The 18752-nt window shown below is 39.2% G+C and overlaps 2 protein-coding genes across 6 annotated transcripts in view; one reads left to right on the top strand and one right to left on the bottom strand.

The window, feature by feature from the left end:
• lnx1 (ligand of numb-protein X 1) overlaps positions 1–18752 on the bottom strand; it is a 43951-nt gene that overhangs the window by 2965 nt on the left and 22234 nt on the right. For 3 of the 5 annotated variants that reach the window (XM_056259795.1, XM_056259800.1, XM_056259797.1), the window contains 7 exons: positions 13522–13775; positions 12096–12251; positions 9580–9788; positions 8282–8671; positions 5677–5811; positions 2098–2275; positions 555–813 (listed from right to left, as the gene is read on the bottom strand). In XM_056259795.1, coding sequence (XP_056115770.1) covers positions 555–813; positions 2098–2275; positions 5677–5811; positions 8282–8671; positions 9580–9788; positions 12096–12251; positions 13522–13775 — 1581 coding nt within the window. The remainder of the gene's footprint in view (positions 1–554; positions 814–2097; positions 2276–5676; positions 5812–8281; positions 8672–9579; positions 9789–12095; positions 12252–13521; positions 13776–18752) is intronic. The other 2 variants (XM_056259796.1, XM_056259798.1) reach the window with 1 other exon arrangement.
• The window catches only part of fip1l1a (FIP1 like 1a (S. cerevisiae)), an 83658-nt gene that overhangs the window by 44595 nt on the left and 20311 nt on the right, over positions 1–18752 (top strand). The window lies entirely within an intron of this gene.

Raw genomic sequence — 18752 nt, 5'->3', positions numbered from 1 at the left:
CTAACAGCATGAAAGTTCAAAGCTCAGATTTAGAGTGGACTTCTGTGAAATGAGATGATGTAGAAATGGCGAGAGCAAAAGAACAGTGTGAAGGAAAGAAAGACGCATAATTACAAGGAAAAGTTCAGGGAATGGGAGAGAAGGGTCTATTTAAAGCCGTCACACTTTCAAGCGTCTAAACCGGTTACAGCAGAGAGGGTGAGAAGGGCTTTCCTCAACCCTGCTCTGTTCTCCTGTCTCTCTTTTTTTTTTTTTTTTTTTTTATTATGCAAAGGAAATAATTCTAGAAGTTGTTAAGAACGTTCACACTCTATCACGGCAAGTGACTCTTTTTAATTTCTAAAGATTCATTAAATATGGGCAAAATAAAAAGCTCCGAGAAGGGAAGAATGTGGGGGAAAGACTAGGAAAAAAAACAGCAATAAAATATTGAAATAAAAAAGTAGCATTGCATTTTGACATGTCACATATTTACTTTGATATGAATAAAACAAGCCAAAGATACTTCCAATTAATTTAAGCCTGTTTCTTTGTGTCTATTCTGTTGATTGTACCTGGGCAGCTGGAGCCAGGACACCCAGAGGGGCGCGTAGTCATCATTAGGCGGGGGTAGTTTGATGTCTCCGGGTGAAGAGGGCGAGAGAGCGCAGGGGGAATGCAGGGGCGGCATGCAGTCCAGGGAGCTGTCATTAGGGGGTCTCATTTCTAGTACCCGCAGGACCACCGGGGACGAGGTGTTCTTCAGGTTAGCCACAGCCTCGCTCCGAGTCACACCCGTCAGGTCAACCCCATTCACGTTTAGAAGAATGTCACCTAGGAGACGGGATAGACATTAATAAAGAAATCACCACACTCTAACAGATTGGTTATTGCACAGCAGAGTTGTGTTGTTGGATGTACTATTGTTGTCGAGTAGATATGATTTATAGCCAAGGTAATTTTCCTCACATTTTTAATAGAATAATGTGTATTCAAGAATCGTGCACAATATGATCGGAGAAGATTACTAAGAGTTTAAATTGGGTCATTTTTTATTTCATGTTGTCTTTATACATTTGATATTAATTATATGAATATGAGATTAAGATGGAAAAGGGGAAAGGACGGGATCAGACATTCAACTCTGAGGGTGAGATGAGAGAGAGGCACAGTACAAACACACAAACATTCTCTCTCACTCTCTCTCTCTCTGTGGACACTGATAATTGTTTTTCAGGATTCTTTGATGAACAGAAAACTTAAAGAACAGGATTTATTTGAAATAGAAATCTTTGTAAAATTATAAACTTTACTGGCACTTTCGATTCATTGAATGCATCCTTGCGGAATAAAACGATCAATTTTAATATTAGCGTTAGTGTATTGAATTGATACGATTTTTCAATTAAAAATACATTTAATTTGAACATTTTTATTTAATTTTTACAATATAATTGTCATAGTATAACACTAGAGGAAAATATGCAATACTTTGAAATGGCTGAAGTGCTGTATTCTACCTTTATTAAGAATCAGCTCGATAAGACAACTGTTATTACTGTACACATTTTGAATGAGAAGGATAACTAGTAGTCTAGAAATGTTTTACTGCAAAACTCTAAAATCCATTTTCTTCCAAATATTGGACCCTCCCAGAAGCTTTTGTATAATTCAAACTTTTTTGGGGTTTACCGTACCTTTTATACAGCAAAAAAAAAAAAGTCTAAACACTTTATGTATGTATATGTCTGTATTTGCACACACACACACACACACAGAGGCCTCCATACACCAGCCTGTGCATGATCACACCTTCACACACCTACGTTCATGTCACATGTGACAGAAATAAACCTTAAGAAACTTCCATAGGCTCAGTCGGGAGCTGATAGAGCGACAGTATGGCAGGTGTGTGTGTGGGAGAGTGTGTCATTTTCTAGTGTTATATGCATATATTTGCAGAGCTGATGACAGTCATGCATATGCAGTAGCAGGTGTGTCTTTGTTTGTGTGTGTACTTGGATTCAAAAGGAGGAAAGATCAGAGGGGCACCTTGGAAACAGGTGTGTGGCTTTGTCAGATGTCCCTGAATAGGTTAAGCACTTTGTGAGGGTGTACCTTTGCAGATCGAGCCCTCCTGTCCCACCACTCCATTGGGGTCAACGTTGGTGACGTAGACGGGCAGATCCCACCCCCTGCTGCTCATCCCACCGGCAACCGTCATACCGAGAGAATCATGCGGCTCCTTCAACAGAGTCACCGTCTTCTCGTAACACGCAGGCTTTTGGCACGAATCCTGGAATGGAGGAACGGGAAATGAGAGATTAATCGCTAAAGTTTTGTGCAATATTTCAGTGCAAATTATTCGGTTTATGACGTGTGGTTATCTATGACCTGTTGTTGGGCACTGATTGATGCTTTCCTGACGCCACACATAAGAATAATGTCTGAACACATGACTGCCCGAAGCGTGTGTTTGTAATAAATGTTGAGCTTGCAGGATGCTGTGATATTGCTGACCGCGGCCAAATTCTGCCTTGGATCCCCTCCAAAAACAACAAACACAGTCGCTAAGTTCTAACTAAATAAAAAGCGTTATTAAAGTTCAATAAAAGGCCTGTTTATATTTAGTCTGAGCCTCCGGCTACAGCAAATCAGATCTGGAGTTAGTGTGTCAGGCTTATCGCGAGAGAGTGTGTGTGTGTGTGTGTGTGTGTTAGGCCGTGTCTAATTCGGAGGAGTGAAAAGCCTCTGACTATGCTGCCAGAATGTTTTCACCTCTCTTAGTGTGTAAAAGAGAATTAACAAGAGTGGTGGAGAGATAAAGGAGAGGGTTTGGTTTGGTCTGGGTTTATAGGGGGTTGGGCATTTGTCATGCTTTTCATTTAAAAAAAAAACATCCAACAGGAAATTACATCATAGAGAAGAACCCTGCAGATTGTCATTGCCGTGTGTCAAGGTTAATAAGTGTATTAAAATATCAGCAACACTTTACAATATGGTCTCATTTATTAAAGCTGCAGTCTGTAGCTTTTCCTCTTTGTCGCCATCTCTCTGTTCGAAATCTGTAACTGCAGTGATTCGCGGAATTATCATCTTTACGTGGGTTGTAAATCGACATGAAACAGCGCGGATGAACACAGTGTTTTGAGGCGAGTGCTGCTGTCTGTCACCGCGCTGTGTGGATACTGTCATTCAGAATCACAGATTCACTTTTTGAAAGTTTGACCAACATAAGAATTTTCATAAGAAAATGTCTTCTGAACAAGTAAGTAAAATCTATTTTTGTTCTGACCAACTAAGGGGGAAAAAGCCTTCGACATGAAAGCTTTGTTAGATTTAATCAACGCGATTTACAGCAACCGTGCAAATTATAGCCTACTTTGTTCTCAAATTGTTCATGTTAACAACATCAGCATTGCGTGACTAATGTTAAATTTAATGTGTTTTATGGTTACCTGTGTAGTTCAGAATTCATATTCTCCATAATAGCAAAACGAGAAAGGCACAACAAAGGAAACTCCATAACTGTGTGAATTAAGAAAACGTACTGTTACACGATTGAACTATTGAAATGTCTTAACTTACTTGTTCAGCTGAAAAAAGCCGTCTCTTCTTCCGTTTTGAACCCCTTCAGAACACGGAGTTCATGCACTTTTCAAAAGCCCCACCGATGTTTAAATCCTTGTGTTCGCATGAGACGGTTTCTTTCTCTTTCTCTAGCCACCTTAAATCCGAAGTACGAAGTCTTTTGGGTTTTATAACTGCTGAATCTCCAGTTGACACTGATGATTGTTGTTTGGATCTTTCTGGATCCGCCATAAGTTTAATTATGTAAAGTGTTGCGAGAAAAGCCTATACATCTAAACATCTCGTCACGCGCAGTATAGCCGGCTAGCCGAAACTCCTCCTTTATGTGTACGGGTGTGACGTAATGACGCAAAGACATGCTCGAATTTCCCGCGGAAACCCACCAGTACCACTGCAATTAAAATCATTATTACAAGCTAACCGTTTTGAATCTAGCTATGGCAAGCAGATAGTTTTGACCACTGGCAGAATATTTTTTTTTTCATATAATTATTTTGGATTATTTTTAACTTAAAAAAGGTACGGACTGCCGCTTTAACATTAGTTAATGCACGAACTAACAATGAGCAATAAATTTGTTACAGTATGTATTAATCTTTGTTAATGTAAGTTAAAGGAATAGTTCACTTAAAAATGAATATTCTGTCGTCATTTACTCACCCTCAAGTTGTTTCAAACTTGTATGAATTTCTTTCTTCTGCTGAACACAAAGGAAGATATTTTGAAGAATGTTGGTAACCAGACAGTTGATGGACCCCATTGACTTTCAATAGTAGGGTCCATCAACAGAAGAAAGAAATCCATACAGGTTTGAAACAACTTGAGGGTGAGTAAATGATGACAGAATTTTCATTTATAGTTCATGTTAGTTTATAGTGCATTAACTAATGTTAACAGATACATTTGATTCCCATAATGTATTAGTAAATGTTGAAATGAACTAAGATGAATAAATGCTGTAGAAGTACTGTTCATTCTTAGTTCATGTTAACTAAGTTGTTAACTAATGAAACCTTATTGTAAAGTGTTACCAAAATATCAGATAATTTGGCAGTTTTATTACCTTTTCATGTGGTGTGACCAAAGACTTTGTTTATGAATTAATAAATCAAAACTTTTTACAAATAGTGTTGCTAAAAAGATGTGTATACTCACATGTAGCGTACTCAAGTTGGATAAAATACTTGACGGCTTCACCACGTTTTAGTCATTAAATGTAAACTTTTCTTATAGTAAAAACATTTTTAAATCTCATTAAACCAACATGAATACAATGTACATTTCTAAGAAAATGTTTTAAACTACTTTTTTTGTTGTTACATGTTTCTTTACCGTGGACATTATTCAGGTGCGGTCACATTAGTTACATTTTGTGCGCCCTTTGTTTATTGACAATAGTGTAGCGATGTATGAAGCACATCTCACACAAAAGTTGCTTTCAAGCCAAGCCGCTTTCTGCTGTTCAACATGGTGAATCCACTTGAGCATCTTCAACCAGTTGCGAAATCTGCACAGGGAAATCTTCGCCCCCACGCAAATTTCTCGATCGTGTGGATTTCTATTAAAATGATTTCACCCAGGTAAATTTGCCAAAAAAGGGTAAATGACTCCGCAGTCCGCACCTTTATTTGTCATTGACTCTTAAACCAGCAAACCCTCACAGATTGGTCTACGATGTTTTTATCAGCAGAGGAAGGAAGGGAGAGAAATGACTAACGATGAATTTGAGTTTTATTAGAACAAGGAAAGTTGTCAGTGCAGATATCGAGCAGCAGAAAATCCCGTTTAGAAGACACACTAAAATCCTCCCTGCCACGGCTGTGTTTCTTCCTTCTGGGTTTTCTTCTGTTAATAGGTTTGGAGACGGCTGTCTCAGAGGAGTGTGTGTGTGTGTGTGTGTGTGTGTGTGTGTGTGTGTGTGTGTGTGTGTGTGTGTGTGTGTGTGTGTGTGTGTGTGTGAGAGAGAGAGAGCTGGCTGATTGCGCGATTCTTTGATGTAGAAGCAATAGGCTTTCAGATCTTTTTCCTCAATAAGAGAATGTTTAGTAAAGTGGTGCAGAGGGACTGGAAATAAATAGTGTGTGCGGCTATGCTCATGAAACCCACCAGTAAAGACTGCTCAATATCCACAGGCGAGTAGGGCGGTGGCCCTTCCATGTTCCATGGCGCCTCCTGTAGGATGTCCGGAGTAGGGATGTGAGTCTGGCGGGACACAATGAAGTGGACGCGGTCCTCACTCGCCTGTAGAACACGTAGCAGGTGCCATTAGTGTCCTGCCTTATGTGATTTTTAGGTTAATACATGAGCTTATATAAATGTTGAAACATACGCTAACTAGGGACAAGATAACTAGCTTGACGGGAACATTTCATTCTAGAGAGCATTTGATTGGACAAACATCTTTGTAGTGCAAGATGAGTCATCGGTATTTATTTATAAAAAAAAAAAAATTAAATGTTAAATATGTTAAAATATTAAAACTTAAATTTAAAATTGAATGGAATTAAAATTCTGCTTTCATAAATTGAGATTAATAATTATATATATTAATTCAATTCAAATTAAATCAAATATTTTCCTAATATTTTACATATATAGTTTTCACTGTATAAATTCTTAGATCAAATTATTTAGCTCCCTTTGTATTGTATGAAGGAGATCCCTTGCAAGATGTTCTCAAAGATAACAAACATGGGCTAAAAGCCACCAAATTTCTTGGGGCCTTTAACATTGGCGTAACAGTGTTGGCCTAGCATTTGCCGTCTACCGCAGAAACCTTTCGAACTCTACAAGAGAGCAAACAGAGGACAACAACTTCCCTGAGGAACGAGCAGTTCAAAAACTGAATTTGAAATGTAAAATAGTCCGTTCATACTTAAGGAGAGTGTGTGCGTAATGTCTCATTATTACTCTCCGGACGTCTAGGAAGCACAATTACCAGATGTTGTGAGTGCCGATGCCCTACAGCTCCAGCTCAGTGTGCATGTGTGATTATATCTCAGAAGTGTGTACTTATTAAAGAAAAACTAATATATATGGAGATTTGGGATCCATGCTGCAGTCTGTGTGTATGTGTGAGCTGAAGGAGGGCACGGGGCTCTAGTTTTTCCCTCTCTGATTTATTTATCTTTTCCTCTTCATCCATTCCTCTCGTTCCATCTGAGTGCATCACAGCTCTCTTCTCCATTAACCCTTTTCTGTTGACAACCTTGTAGCTGATGTTGCTCTCGAGCGCACACACTCGCATTGAGAGCCCATGGAGTTCTTGGGGGTTTAGTGTGCTGTCGCTGCCTCTTAAATGAGTGGGCCTAGCTTGTTATCGCACTAATTGGACTAATTTAATCAGTTTCCTGCCAGCAGTTAATCTATGTCAGAAACTCCTGCTGTGAGCGGCCATCTTGGTTCCTTCGAGACCAATCTGAACCAGACAGGAAGCAATGAGCTGAATAACAACATTCAGAAAGACCCACCACCACACTGAAATACGTATCAGATCACACACTCACTATACTCTCCTACACACCTTTATATCGTTATGACACACCTCCAACCACCGAGATGATAAACTCCCACAAACCTTCTGTAAGCTCTATATACTTTGCAATACTGCTCAAGGGACATCCAATTTTATTTGGAACCATCACAATTGGTTTTTGGGACTCAGACTTGGTCTAGTTCTTGGCTAAGTCACCGTGTTATGAATGATTTACTGAATTAGACGCCACAGGTTAGGATTAGAAGGCTTTGTAAACATTTATTCTTTGAAATGCTGAAAAGGCCTAGCAATAAAAGTGCTTAAATTATTTAGCATGGCTTTATGAACGTCAACAATTCAAAAGTGAAGCATTGCATAAAAAATGTATTTCTCTGCTGTTAAACTAAAGGCCTATTTACACCAAGCATGAAAATTGCACTTGCACTTGCAATTAAGATAAGGTTTGGTCTTTTTTTCTTTTTTTTGTTCTCCAAGCACTGAAGTGGGTTACTTCTTCTATTATTATTATTATTATTATTTTGATTAAAAGATTAGCTCTGGAAATTTGATGACTTTAATTTGTAACATTGCTGGAGAAGTTTCAAATTAATGCTATGTGTAAACACAGCCATACAATTAATGGTTTGCGGTTAGGACATTCTGACAAAAAGTCTGCTTGTCAATGAGTTTGAGCCAATCCCATAATTCTGAAGGAGCTGATGCAATTACTCCATTCGTTTAGTTGTAAGCCTGTAATGTGGAAGTCAAAAACCATGATTATTTGTGTAGTGGAAACAAGTGTAGGTGAAATTGAAATAGACGAAAGAAACAAAAGGATCTGTGTGGAACGACTGATTCTTTCACTATATTACCGCCGACACAGCTGTTTAAAGGTCATTTAAAGGTGTTTTACCTGCATTGTGGTGATGAAATTTCACTGCAATTTTAGGTTTATTCCATGAAAGTTGCTATTGTCAGACAGACTGCATTTTGCTAAAGCAAATGAAATCTGTATTGTCACTATTATTTTTTAGCTTTTTATCATGAATAGCTTGCATTTCGTTTTCATCGGTTTGCACACTCGTATTAGAGATTGACTTCGAATTGCATTGATTTTGAATAGTTCTGATGCATATTCACTATTGATTTGTGCCGTTTGTCACCATTTTGTCTGTTGGTATACACAGGCCTTAATGCTCACCACATTACCTTTGACCTCTCCCATAAGCTGCTCACCTGAATAAGCAGCGCGGCATGCTCGGGGGCGCCGTATCGCAGGTCGTGGCCGTTGATGGCAAGCACACGGTCGTCGACCCTCAGCCTCGCGTCACGGGCGGCCAGCCCCCCCTCCAGCAGGTGGAAGATGAAGACGCCATGTTCGTCAGGCCTGCGCACCAGCTTGATGCCCAGCTGTTCATCTGGAGCCCTCTTAACAAGGACCACATGCAGGCTGTCATCCCGGATGGTGGGGGTGTGTGTGGGGAAGGCCTCCGTGGGGGAGTGGTGGTGGGAACGGTAACGGTGGCGCTGCTCGCGCAGTACGGTCAACCGCAGCAGTGTGCAGGGCTGCTTCAGAGCCGCCACAGCATAACAGTGAGGCACGTTACTGATGTCTATACCATTCACCTGAAGGGAAGACAGCATGAGAGAGAAATCAAGAGAACTGTTGAATTGTTGTCTTTGTCTTTTTTTTTTTTTTTTGTATTACATTTTCAAAGCTCAAACAGTGGAGGATGGCACTGGCAACACTAAAGTCATGGGTTCGATTAGCAAGGAATTTACTGGAATGTAAGTCGCTTTGGATGAAATGTAAATATAATAGTAGAGAGAAGACAAGAGATGATGTCAATGGGGGATGGTGAAAGGGATCTGGAAATGTTGCAAGCCGAACTGGAACTAATGTTGTAACGAGCACCAGAGCTCAATGTTTTTAAATGTGCACTAATTATTATAGCAGTAAATACTTTCTGGCTTTCTGCAATTCTAAGGTTTAGGAAGGGATAAATATGCTTCAAATTTGTGTTTATTTGTTCAATGTTTTGATATTTTATTTTGATATTTTGAGAAATCTGATTCTGCTTTCAGCTGCCAGTAAGCTGTAGTTTTCTCATTTTTAGGGATGCACAATGTATTGGTACCATATCAGTTATGTCGATATTTAGACCGTTTTAGTCGATACTGTTTATTTATTTATTTAGACATAATAGTATAGAATATTACATATCTGCCATTTTTCTGATATAGGCCATAAAATCTAAATAATTATATACTTTAGTTAAATTAAATTTTAGTCTAATCACTACATCCCTACTTAATTTACTTAACACAATTAAATTAAATGAAACAATTCAATTCAAAATGAAAACAAAATGGATTTTAAAAAATCGGATTCTGTCTGGCTGCATGCAGAATCCTCACACACTTCCCTTCTGAACAACAGATGGCGAAGCCCATGACAACATGTGCTATCAAAACCAGGACCATTCACTCCTACTGTACAATGACGTAACATTAAATCTAGCACACATACGCACCTTGAGGATCATATCCCCAGGTAGCAGTCTTCCATCCCGAGCGATGACCCCCTCTCGGTAGATATCCTGAATGAGAATGCGTACCAGAGGCGTCTCATTGCCCCCGACAATGCTGATAGCTAGAGGTTCACAAGGATCTGCCCTGGTGATCTTAATACTGGTGAGCTCACCATCAGGGATTAGATGATGCAGCTGAGGTAATGCAAATACTGAGAGAGAGAGAGAGAGAGAGGGAGAGAGAGAGTGAGTATCTGTAATCAGTGAACTCCCACATGATCATTACTTTCTGTGCTACACAAACAGGGCATCTGTCCAGACCAAAGCAAGGCCAAACATGACTTCAAGCCTTAAAAAGCATTACAGTGGTCCATCAGAGGGAGGAAGGAAGGGGGGGGGTTGTTTCAACTTTAGGTCAAATATGGACAAACCCTAAGATCCAAAACCAAAAATCGTATACTGACCCCAGAGATCTTTGAATGTACACTGTATGTACATTGTCAAATATAGACAAATCCAAACCTTTGGGTTTGATTTTTGGTTACACTTTATTTTGACACATTAGACACTCTACTAACTATAAGTAACTTTGCAACTACATGTCAACTGACTCTCATTAGAGTATTAGTAGACTGTAGTATACTGTTAGGTTAGGATTAGGTGTTAGTAGAAAAAGTTGGCATAGTTGCAAAGTTACTTAGTCAGTAGAATATCTGCCGGGGAGCATCAACATATTTTTTCAGAAATTAAAAAGATTAATACTTTAATTCAGCAAGCATGCATAAAATTGTTTAAAAGTGATAGCAAAGGTTTCAAATAAATGCTGTTCTTTTGAACATTCTATTCATCAACGAATCCTGAAAAAAACAATCACAGTTTCCACAAAAATATTAAGGAGCAAAACTGTTTAACATTGATAATAATAAGAAATGTTTCTTGAATCGACATATTAGAATGATTTCTGAAGGATGTGACACTGAAGACTTTATATATTGCTATGCTGCCATAGAGCTAGAGTTAGTCAGACCATTATGAAAATATATACATAATGTACATTTATTTAGAAAATGCTCGTCCGTTTGTATTTGTTCTGGGTGAGAGATTTGTACCTGTAACTGAAATGACTGTAAACTACAGCTGGATTCAGTAACAATCTCTGTGATTTGTCTCTCCTTATCTTTATCCATCCCTTCTTTCTCCATTACACACACTCTCTCTCTCGTATCCGCCTGTTCTCCACAATCTGCAGTTTCTCCCTTTCAAAGTCAATATTTTCCTCTCATCTCCTCTGATTGCTTGCAGGGAGAGAGAAAGTGAAGCTCATTACTACTGCAACCAGTGTGTTACATAACGAAAGAACACACACACTCATCAGTATTTTCCTCACTCATTTCCAATCTCTCAAGCAGTCTTTTTCACTTTTGTTTTCATTCAGAAAGCAACCCTTTCACTCAGCGTTCATCTGTCCAGTCCCTCTGTCCCGACACACTGCTTCATTTCCTCTCTGTCGTTCTCTGATAAGTCTCCTCAGGCTCCATCTGCATTATTAAAGGACCATATGCTACTGCGGTGCTGAGCGGACCCAAACCAGACTGTCACCTTCTGACACACACCCTTTATTATCCATTGATATTGTTTTATCATTCTATTGAACACTATTGATTGGAAACTTCATTCCCACAGCATGAGAACATGTTTGATTTTGTGTTTTATAGGTGACCATTTCTTTGCCATTTCAGGTTCTTAAAGGGATACTCCACCCAAAAATGAAAATTCTGTCATCTTTTACTCACCCTCATGTTGTTCCAAACCTGAATGAATTTCTTTCTACTGCTGAACACAAAAGAAGATATTTTGAAGAATATGGGTAAAAGTCAATGTCAAAGTCAAACATCAACTGTTTGGTTACTGACATTCTTCAAAATATCTTCTTTTGTGTTTAAACTTATCGTTATGACACACACAGCTTTTTAATATGCTATAATGCTTCATAACAGCACAGTTACACAGTTATAACCAAACATTTTTCATATTTATAAACTTGCTTACATTTGCTTATTTTATAATGCAAAAAATAGCAACTTGAAGAGATCAAATTGTACTAAAATATTGATGAAATCTAAATGATTGAAGGAACCATGTGCAGCCAGTCATGTGCATTCATAATGTAAATGTGTTCATGTGTTTGCATTTGTTCTGGGTGAAAGATTAGATTCATACTGAACCTGTGCCAGCTTCGGTAACAATCTTTGATTTATCTCTCCTTATCTTTATCCGTTCCTTCTTTCTCCATTACACACACACACACACACACACACCCTTTCTCTGTTGCTTTCTCTCCTATCTGCCTGCTCTCCACTTGGTTTGTTGGTTTTAATTTGGTTTAACTGGTCCCCCAGCTGGTCTAGCTGGTCTCCTTGCCAGGTCAAGCTGGTGTTTAGCTGGTCAACCAGCTGGACTCCTGGCCTGACCAGCTGACAAATGCTCAAATACAGTACTTGTAAGACACATACACTTACCCTCTGGTGGTATGTTGGCGTTTCTGAGGTTGTCACGCTCCTCTGAGGTGTCATTGGCTACTGCTGTCCCGCTCTTGGTTCTCCTCAGGACACTAAAGGCTCGATTCAGGCGCCGAAAAGAGCGACTACGCACCGACGTTCTGTCAAAGTTGCGATCTGTGAATGAACGTGAGAGAGAGATATGAAGGAACTGAGTGAGAAAGAAGGAGAGAGAAACTACTTTGCCTAAACATGCCTGGACATGTCCCTCACACATCCTTCTGTCCACTTACAGCCAATCACAAATGACTCTGCACACAGTAACCAATCAAATTTTCTCTTTTTGTAGAACCAAAATACATTGCACCTGCAGGCCAAGCAATGAACATCTGAAGTAAGCTTAAGCTGCACCTGCTGGTGCTGTATTGTGGACACTGCAGTAAGGTTACTTATAACTTCTTCTGGTCAGACCTGAATCAGCACAGAACAGTGCAGGACACTTTTTATGTCTGTTTATCTAACTTAATCTATAGATCACAGACAAAAGTTTCACATTATAACAAAAATATAACTATATTATGTTAAATATGCCCTGTTTAACATTTTTAATACACCCAGGACGCTGAGAGACCCACCACGACAAACTAATGATCAGTTAGGGATAATAAAAAATAGTAAAGTTAGTTAATGTTCCAATTAAATAAAGTTATTATAAGTCTGGATTGATTAAAAATGGTAGGGCTGACAGTCTGGGTCAAAGGTTGATGGGTCTGTAAAGGTCAAAAACCCTTGCAATGCATGTTGTTCTGTCTCATTCCTCAACTCTTTCAGTCTTTCTGTCCTGATGGACAAGAGTTCTGACATGTGGCATTGACAAAATTGGAGCCAGACAGCTTGTTCAGCTGCAGTGTCACACTGTTTCCAGTCCCAAAGCCAGAAATGCTGGTGCAGCAGCATTTATTGTCCCCATTCTTAAGGCTTCACATTTCGAGGGGACGTCAGACAATGAAACATATCTGAACTACCGGTACTTTGTGGAGGTCAGGAACAGGCTTCATAAAGTATTCATAAGGTATATTTGAACATTCTATCTCCTCCTCTTTGTTTCTGTAACTGCAATATCAATTGCATGTCTCAGCTGAGCCTTTTCAGACATCCACTTTGTGGAAGAAATTTTTTTCCCCCCATAAAACTACATAAATGGCACATAAGGCAACTTTGAACAATTGGCATTAGTCAGATTAGCTGTTTCAGTAAGTATGAGGGAGAAAAACACACATTCATATTGTTGGGGACATCCTTTAATGTACTTTTTTTTAATTCAAAAATAAATAAATACCACTTTTATTCTTAAAAATAAAAAAATATATATACATATATATACTGTATATATATATACATATATTAATTTCGACAAATACACACAAACACAATTGTGTGCACTCACACTCACTCTTCCTGGAACCGCTGCGTGCTGCCAGGCTGGTGGTGCTCCCGGATTGGCTGTTATCTTCCACACTGGGCTCATAGGCGGGGTTAACCAGGCCAGGCTCGTCTGATAGGAGGGCGATAGCAGAGGAGGGGCATCCCTCCCCGGGCAGTGCCGCCACAGTGAGTTCTGAGGTGCTGTCTGTGCAGTCTCCCTCCTGAGAGCGCCGCTTTCTCTCTGCGGAGAGGCCATAGTGTGACGCTCCTTTACACCTGTGAGAACACACACCGACAATAGGTCAGCAAGATACATTATCATACAATGAATGTGTCATCATCTATGTGCCAATTAGTAAAGCAAAGTCATGTAGAGGAGACTGAATAATCACATTGTTGCAAGAGGGTGCATTTGGACTTGTATACTTGATCTTTGTGTGTGTACAGTTGTGTCGCTGATGTGTTACGCTGCTGTCGCAGAGGAGATCAACAAACAAATACGTTTCGCCCCTGGAAGCATGGGAAACAAACATAAAGACTAGAATATAAAACACCTCACCTTTGAAATGAGATTCCTTACTTTACAAAACTAACCATGAGCAAAAGCTATCTCTTACTGTACTCATACACGCTCACAGGCAGACGCTGGTGTAGATTACATATGAGCACATTCAGAAATAGACCTGCAGCTTTATATTTGTACCTGAGAGCATTCCTCTTATGTCTCTACGCTATCACAAAGAGACATTGACAAACCAATAAACCATCAGCCCGTGATTAGACACACACGAGAAAACCCTCCCACAAGGTCATAGGTTCTCCTTCGTTCTGAATCCCTGAGCTTTACACCAGCGACAAGACATTTGTCTGTTCACACTGAATGGAAACTGCTGTGCGATGTCACCGATGTGATCCTATCATATCCAGTCAGAATATATTTGATGTTTTATTATGGAGCAATGAAATTTAAACAGTTGGGCACAAGTTGTAAAATAACAAGGAAATAATAAAATCATCTCCAAAACAATTGTGAATGATGGCACCGCTATGGCAGCTACTGGAGCAGAGCTCTCTCTGAGGGGACGACTGTGAAGAGATAAATCAATGGGTGGACACATACAGCACCAGGAGAGATGCCATGCCCTAGGGACCTGGTTTAAAATCAAGCATTTTGTCTCACTATTCATGCCTGTCTACACACACATGGAAGCTATAAAGGAAAGAAAGGGGACTTGTGGCAGAGAGCTTGACACTGGCCGTATATCTCACTTACTACTGACCACTGATTGGAATGCCTCAGGTGTGCAAACTTAATAACCCCTAAAAGAACAACGGCTGCTTTCACTCAGGTTCCGTTACAGCGCTGATGAAACACCTCAAATCCTGTTGGCAACCTGAAGAAAGGCAATTACCTCACACTGGTCGATTGACATTGTTTCAGGATAAAATTACGACTTTGGAGATTTCTGTGATGCCTACCACTAAAACTTTCCCTGATATTTTATAAGACGATACAGGTAGAATGACTAACAGACAGTGACACAATGGTACATAGACAGACAGAGAAACTGGTCAGAAATGTATAATAACAGAGACCTCTTCTGTGGCCATCAAAAGCAATTGACCCTTCGCTAAGCCACGCCCGAAAACCGCCACTGGCCAATCGTGGCTTAGCAACAGTAACTAGGGAGGGCGGGGCTTAGCGAAGGGTCAATTAGAGTGATTAACTGAGAGGGAACATCATCTTCTTTTATTATATAACACAGGGGCTCCATGGAGACCAACCAGTGGTTAACTGATGTGGGACAGTGTTAGTTCACTCCCCCCCCTTGATTCTTGTCTGTCAGTCTGAAACTCTTACATCATTAATAGTCGTGAAGAAGAGCCTCCTAAGTGAGTTGCATAGCTAAAACGTCATTTTTACTCTTCTCTAAGAGAGAGAAGACCATTTTAATTGGTTGATATACATAGCACATGAGGTTCATGAAGGGTCATTGGGTTTTTTTTTAACATAGGCTACAATTGTTAATAAAACAAATTTACTCATTCCTCAGACCCAGAATTGTCACGACATTAGCTGAAATATTTTTTTTCCTAAAGTTTGTTTGTTTGCTTGCCTTTTGGGAGCTTGACAGCACATAGTCACTATGAAATTACTTTTGTGTTCTACAGAAGAAAAAAAAAATTGGCATTGTCTTTTAGTGGACCAAACGATCATTGAACTCTGACCGCTGTAGCAAATGATACTATCTGTTTTAATAAGGACTAATGCTCTGTGCAGTGTGTATACGAGAGACTGAGAGAAAGAGAAAGATGCGACACAATGGTCTTGTCTGTTCCTTCATTAATGGGCTTAGGCAGATGTTAATTAAAACAGACTTTCCTGCTAGAGATAAAGCAGCAATCTGTGGTCTGAAGTCATAAGCCGTGTCTTTGTCCTGACACACGCGCACGTAAAGGTGCAGCTACAATAACAGCAATGCAGAGGTTATTGTTAATCCAAGCATCCCATTATATGAATGATGGCATGTGTCAGTCACCTTGCACCCAATTTCCTCTTTCATTTATATTCTCTCACACTCATATACACAGCCATATGGACGGGCAGCAGGGCACAGAGCAACAGAGAGAGAGAGATTAACAACTCTCATGCACTTTCCATCGCTCTCGCCCCATGTTCCAAACCTTCTTTTATTCGTTCACATCCCTCCATCTATGAATCTTTCCTGGACCCTGATCACTAACTTTCTCTTCTCATTCTCTTCGCTGTCATCCATCCCACATTATTGCAGTTTATATGTACCTTCTACTTCCTTTAAGGGACATTACATCCAAAAATGATCATTATAATCATTGTCATTATTTACTCATCCTGATGTCGTTCCAATATGTGACAATCAAATATGACAAAAAAGACAATCAAATATGCACCTGTGTCCAGTTTGGACGTCAATAACATGAAACATGATTGATAGAGTATTGTAACCACATATCACAATATCAAACTGTTTTTTTTTTTTAGAGAGAGAGAGAGAGAGAGTCTCTCTTTTTTTTTAAATCTACAACCTAACCCCTATCTTCTATCTTCTATCTTGTTTTCTATTTTCATTTTTTCCCCCTGTTTTTGATTGTGATTATGGAGCCATAGCCCAGTGAGACCTCATAATGACCTTACAAAAAGAGGGAGAATTATGTGCTCCTCTTCTCTTAATAATAATGAAATTAATCTCCAGAATATTCTGCTGGCTACTTACAGCTCACACACACACACACGCTCGCACTAAATCCAGTACACTAAATCTTCGACTACATCAAAACACACAATGGTCTGAATCTAAGTCATCAAAACCAGATTGACGCTTCAATCCTCTTTTGAGTGAATGGATTATCCTGAACCTACCCAAATAACACAGATCTAAGACTGGGATGTACTAGTCTTGGACACACACAGAAACATATTTCCATCAGAGTGAGATATCAGACTCAATTCCTGAAACTGTCCCAAAAAGATCTGAACTCAAACACACACATTTAGTGGGTGCGTGTAAACACATGTCCCAGTCATATTTTCAGTCTTGTTGCAGGGCTGACTGATTTTTGACTCATTCTCATGGTGGAATTCAGATTTTTAGACACACAGAGACATTTCTCAAGTATATACTCTTGACTACAAATTATATATATATATATTCACAAACTCGTCACATATATCTAGTATATGTAGAGTATGAATCATGAAAAATCATTGAAATTATGCATTCCTTATGTATGTGCATGATATATTATATTATATAGTTTGCGCGTGGCTACGCTGAAGCGATACAAATTCTGTATGATCAATTTTAAGGCCAGACAAGTAGTTTGTTGAGGGTTGTTTTTTTAGGGAAGGACTACATGTCTGCGCACATATATTCAAACGCCCATACCTGTGGAGTGGGCTCTTAATACGCGTGTGCGGGCCATCGGCTTTCTCACGGTTTCGCGTTTTTGTAGTTTCCGTAGTAGAGAGAACTTAAGAGTTTTCTGTTAAAACGGTGTCGTGTTAGCGGCCCCTAAGTTAATAACTAATGATCGTTGCAAAGGAAGTGAATCAATCAAAACTAACTTTAGCTGGAAAATAACTTTATTCTAGAGCTGCTATAAAACCAAAACAATCTCTGTTACTTCAATTTCCTATTATCACTGTAAAGCCGCTTTGGAACAATCCTTTGTTAAAAGCGCTATATAAATTAAGATGACTTGACTTGACTATAGGATATATCATTTGTATATGCATGATAGATTATATTATATTATACTGTATATTTTGTTCATTTCTCCCATTTTTCGAATAACTATCAATACGATGTTATTTACATGATTAACTGAAGAAATTAAATAATTTCGGATCTGTTTACTTTTTTCATGTAGATAACTAATTATGCATTCCTTATGTATGTGCATGTGTATATTATTATATTATATACATTTTTGTATTTTTGTCACATTTTTCTAGACTGAACTAGCATATAATGTTTATTGACATATATTTAATTGAAGAAACTATTTACTTTCTTTTTGCAGAGTTAAGTAGTTATGCTTCCCTTAGGCCTGTGTATCAGATATACAGATAATGCTTAAACATGAGATATTCCATCCCTTCCCCCTGGAATCTCCACTGCTAGCCTGCTAATCCAGACCCGAGCATCAGGATAACACACGACTGACACACAGAGAGGACAGGGCAGATCATAACTCACTGCTGAACCACTGAGATAGAGAGAGATACTAAATCACGCCATCATCAGACGCAATCAGCACTCTTATAAGTAGCTACACCATGCAGCGGACACACACACAAACACTCGCTTACTCTCGAACTGCAGCAGTTAGAGAGCGAGAGACTAGTTGTCCGACAGACAGCATTGCAACGCAACGCTGCACCAGCACAAAATGCATTTCTGACAAAACTGCAGCACATTCAGTTCCAATTGACATCTGAAATCTCTGAGCGCTGCAGGTTATTGTGTGTGTGTACCTGCACCCAGCTCAGAATATCTGATATACTGCAGGGCTCTCAAACTACCTGGGAGCCACTAGTTATAACAAAATGTGTTATATATTATTTGAAGGGTGATATGAAACTATTTCTATTTTAAAGGAATTCAAGACCCCTGATAATTTAATTTGAGCTCCAACTCTTTTTCCATTTCGTTATTGTGTTAACAATTGTAAAGAGAAATGCATCATGGGAAAATGGTGCTCGGTTTATCT

Source organism: Rhinichthys klamathensis, unplaced genomic scaffold (assembly GCF_029890125.1).
Source record: "Rhinichthys klamathensis goyatoka isolate OS25496 unplaced genomic scaffold, OSU_Roscu_1.1 h1tg000170l_1, whole genome shotgun sequence".
Classification (NCBI taxonomy): Eukaryota; Metazoa; Chordata; class Actinopteri; order Cypriniformes; family Leuciscidae; genus Rhinichthys; species Rhinichthys klamathensis.
The sequence above is the reverse complement of the archived record's forward strand: the minus strand, read 5'-3'. Positions and strand labels throughout refer to the sequence as shown.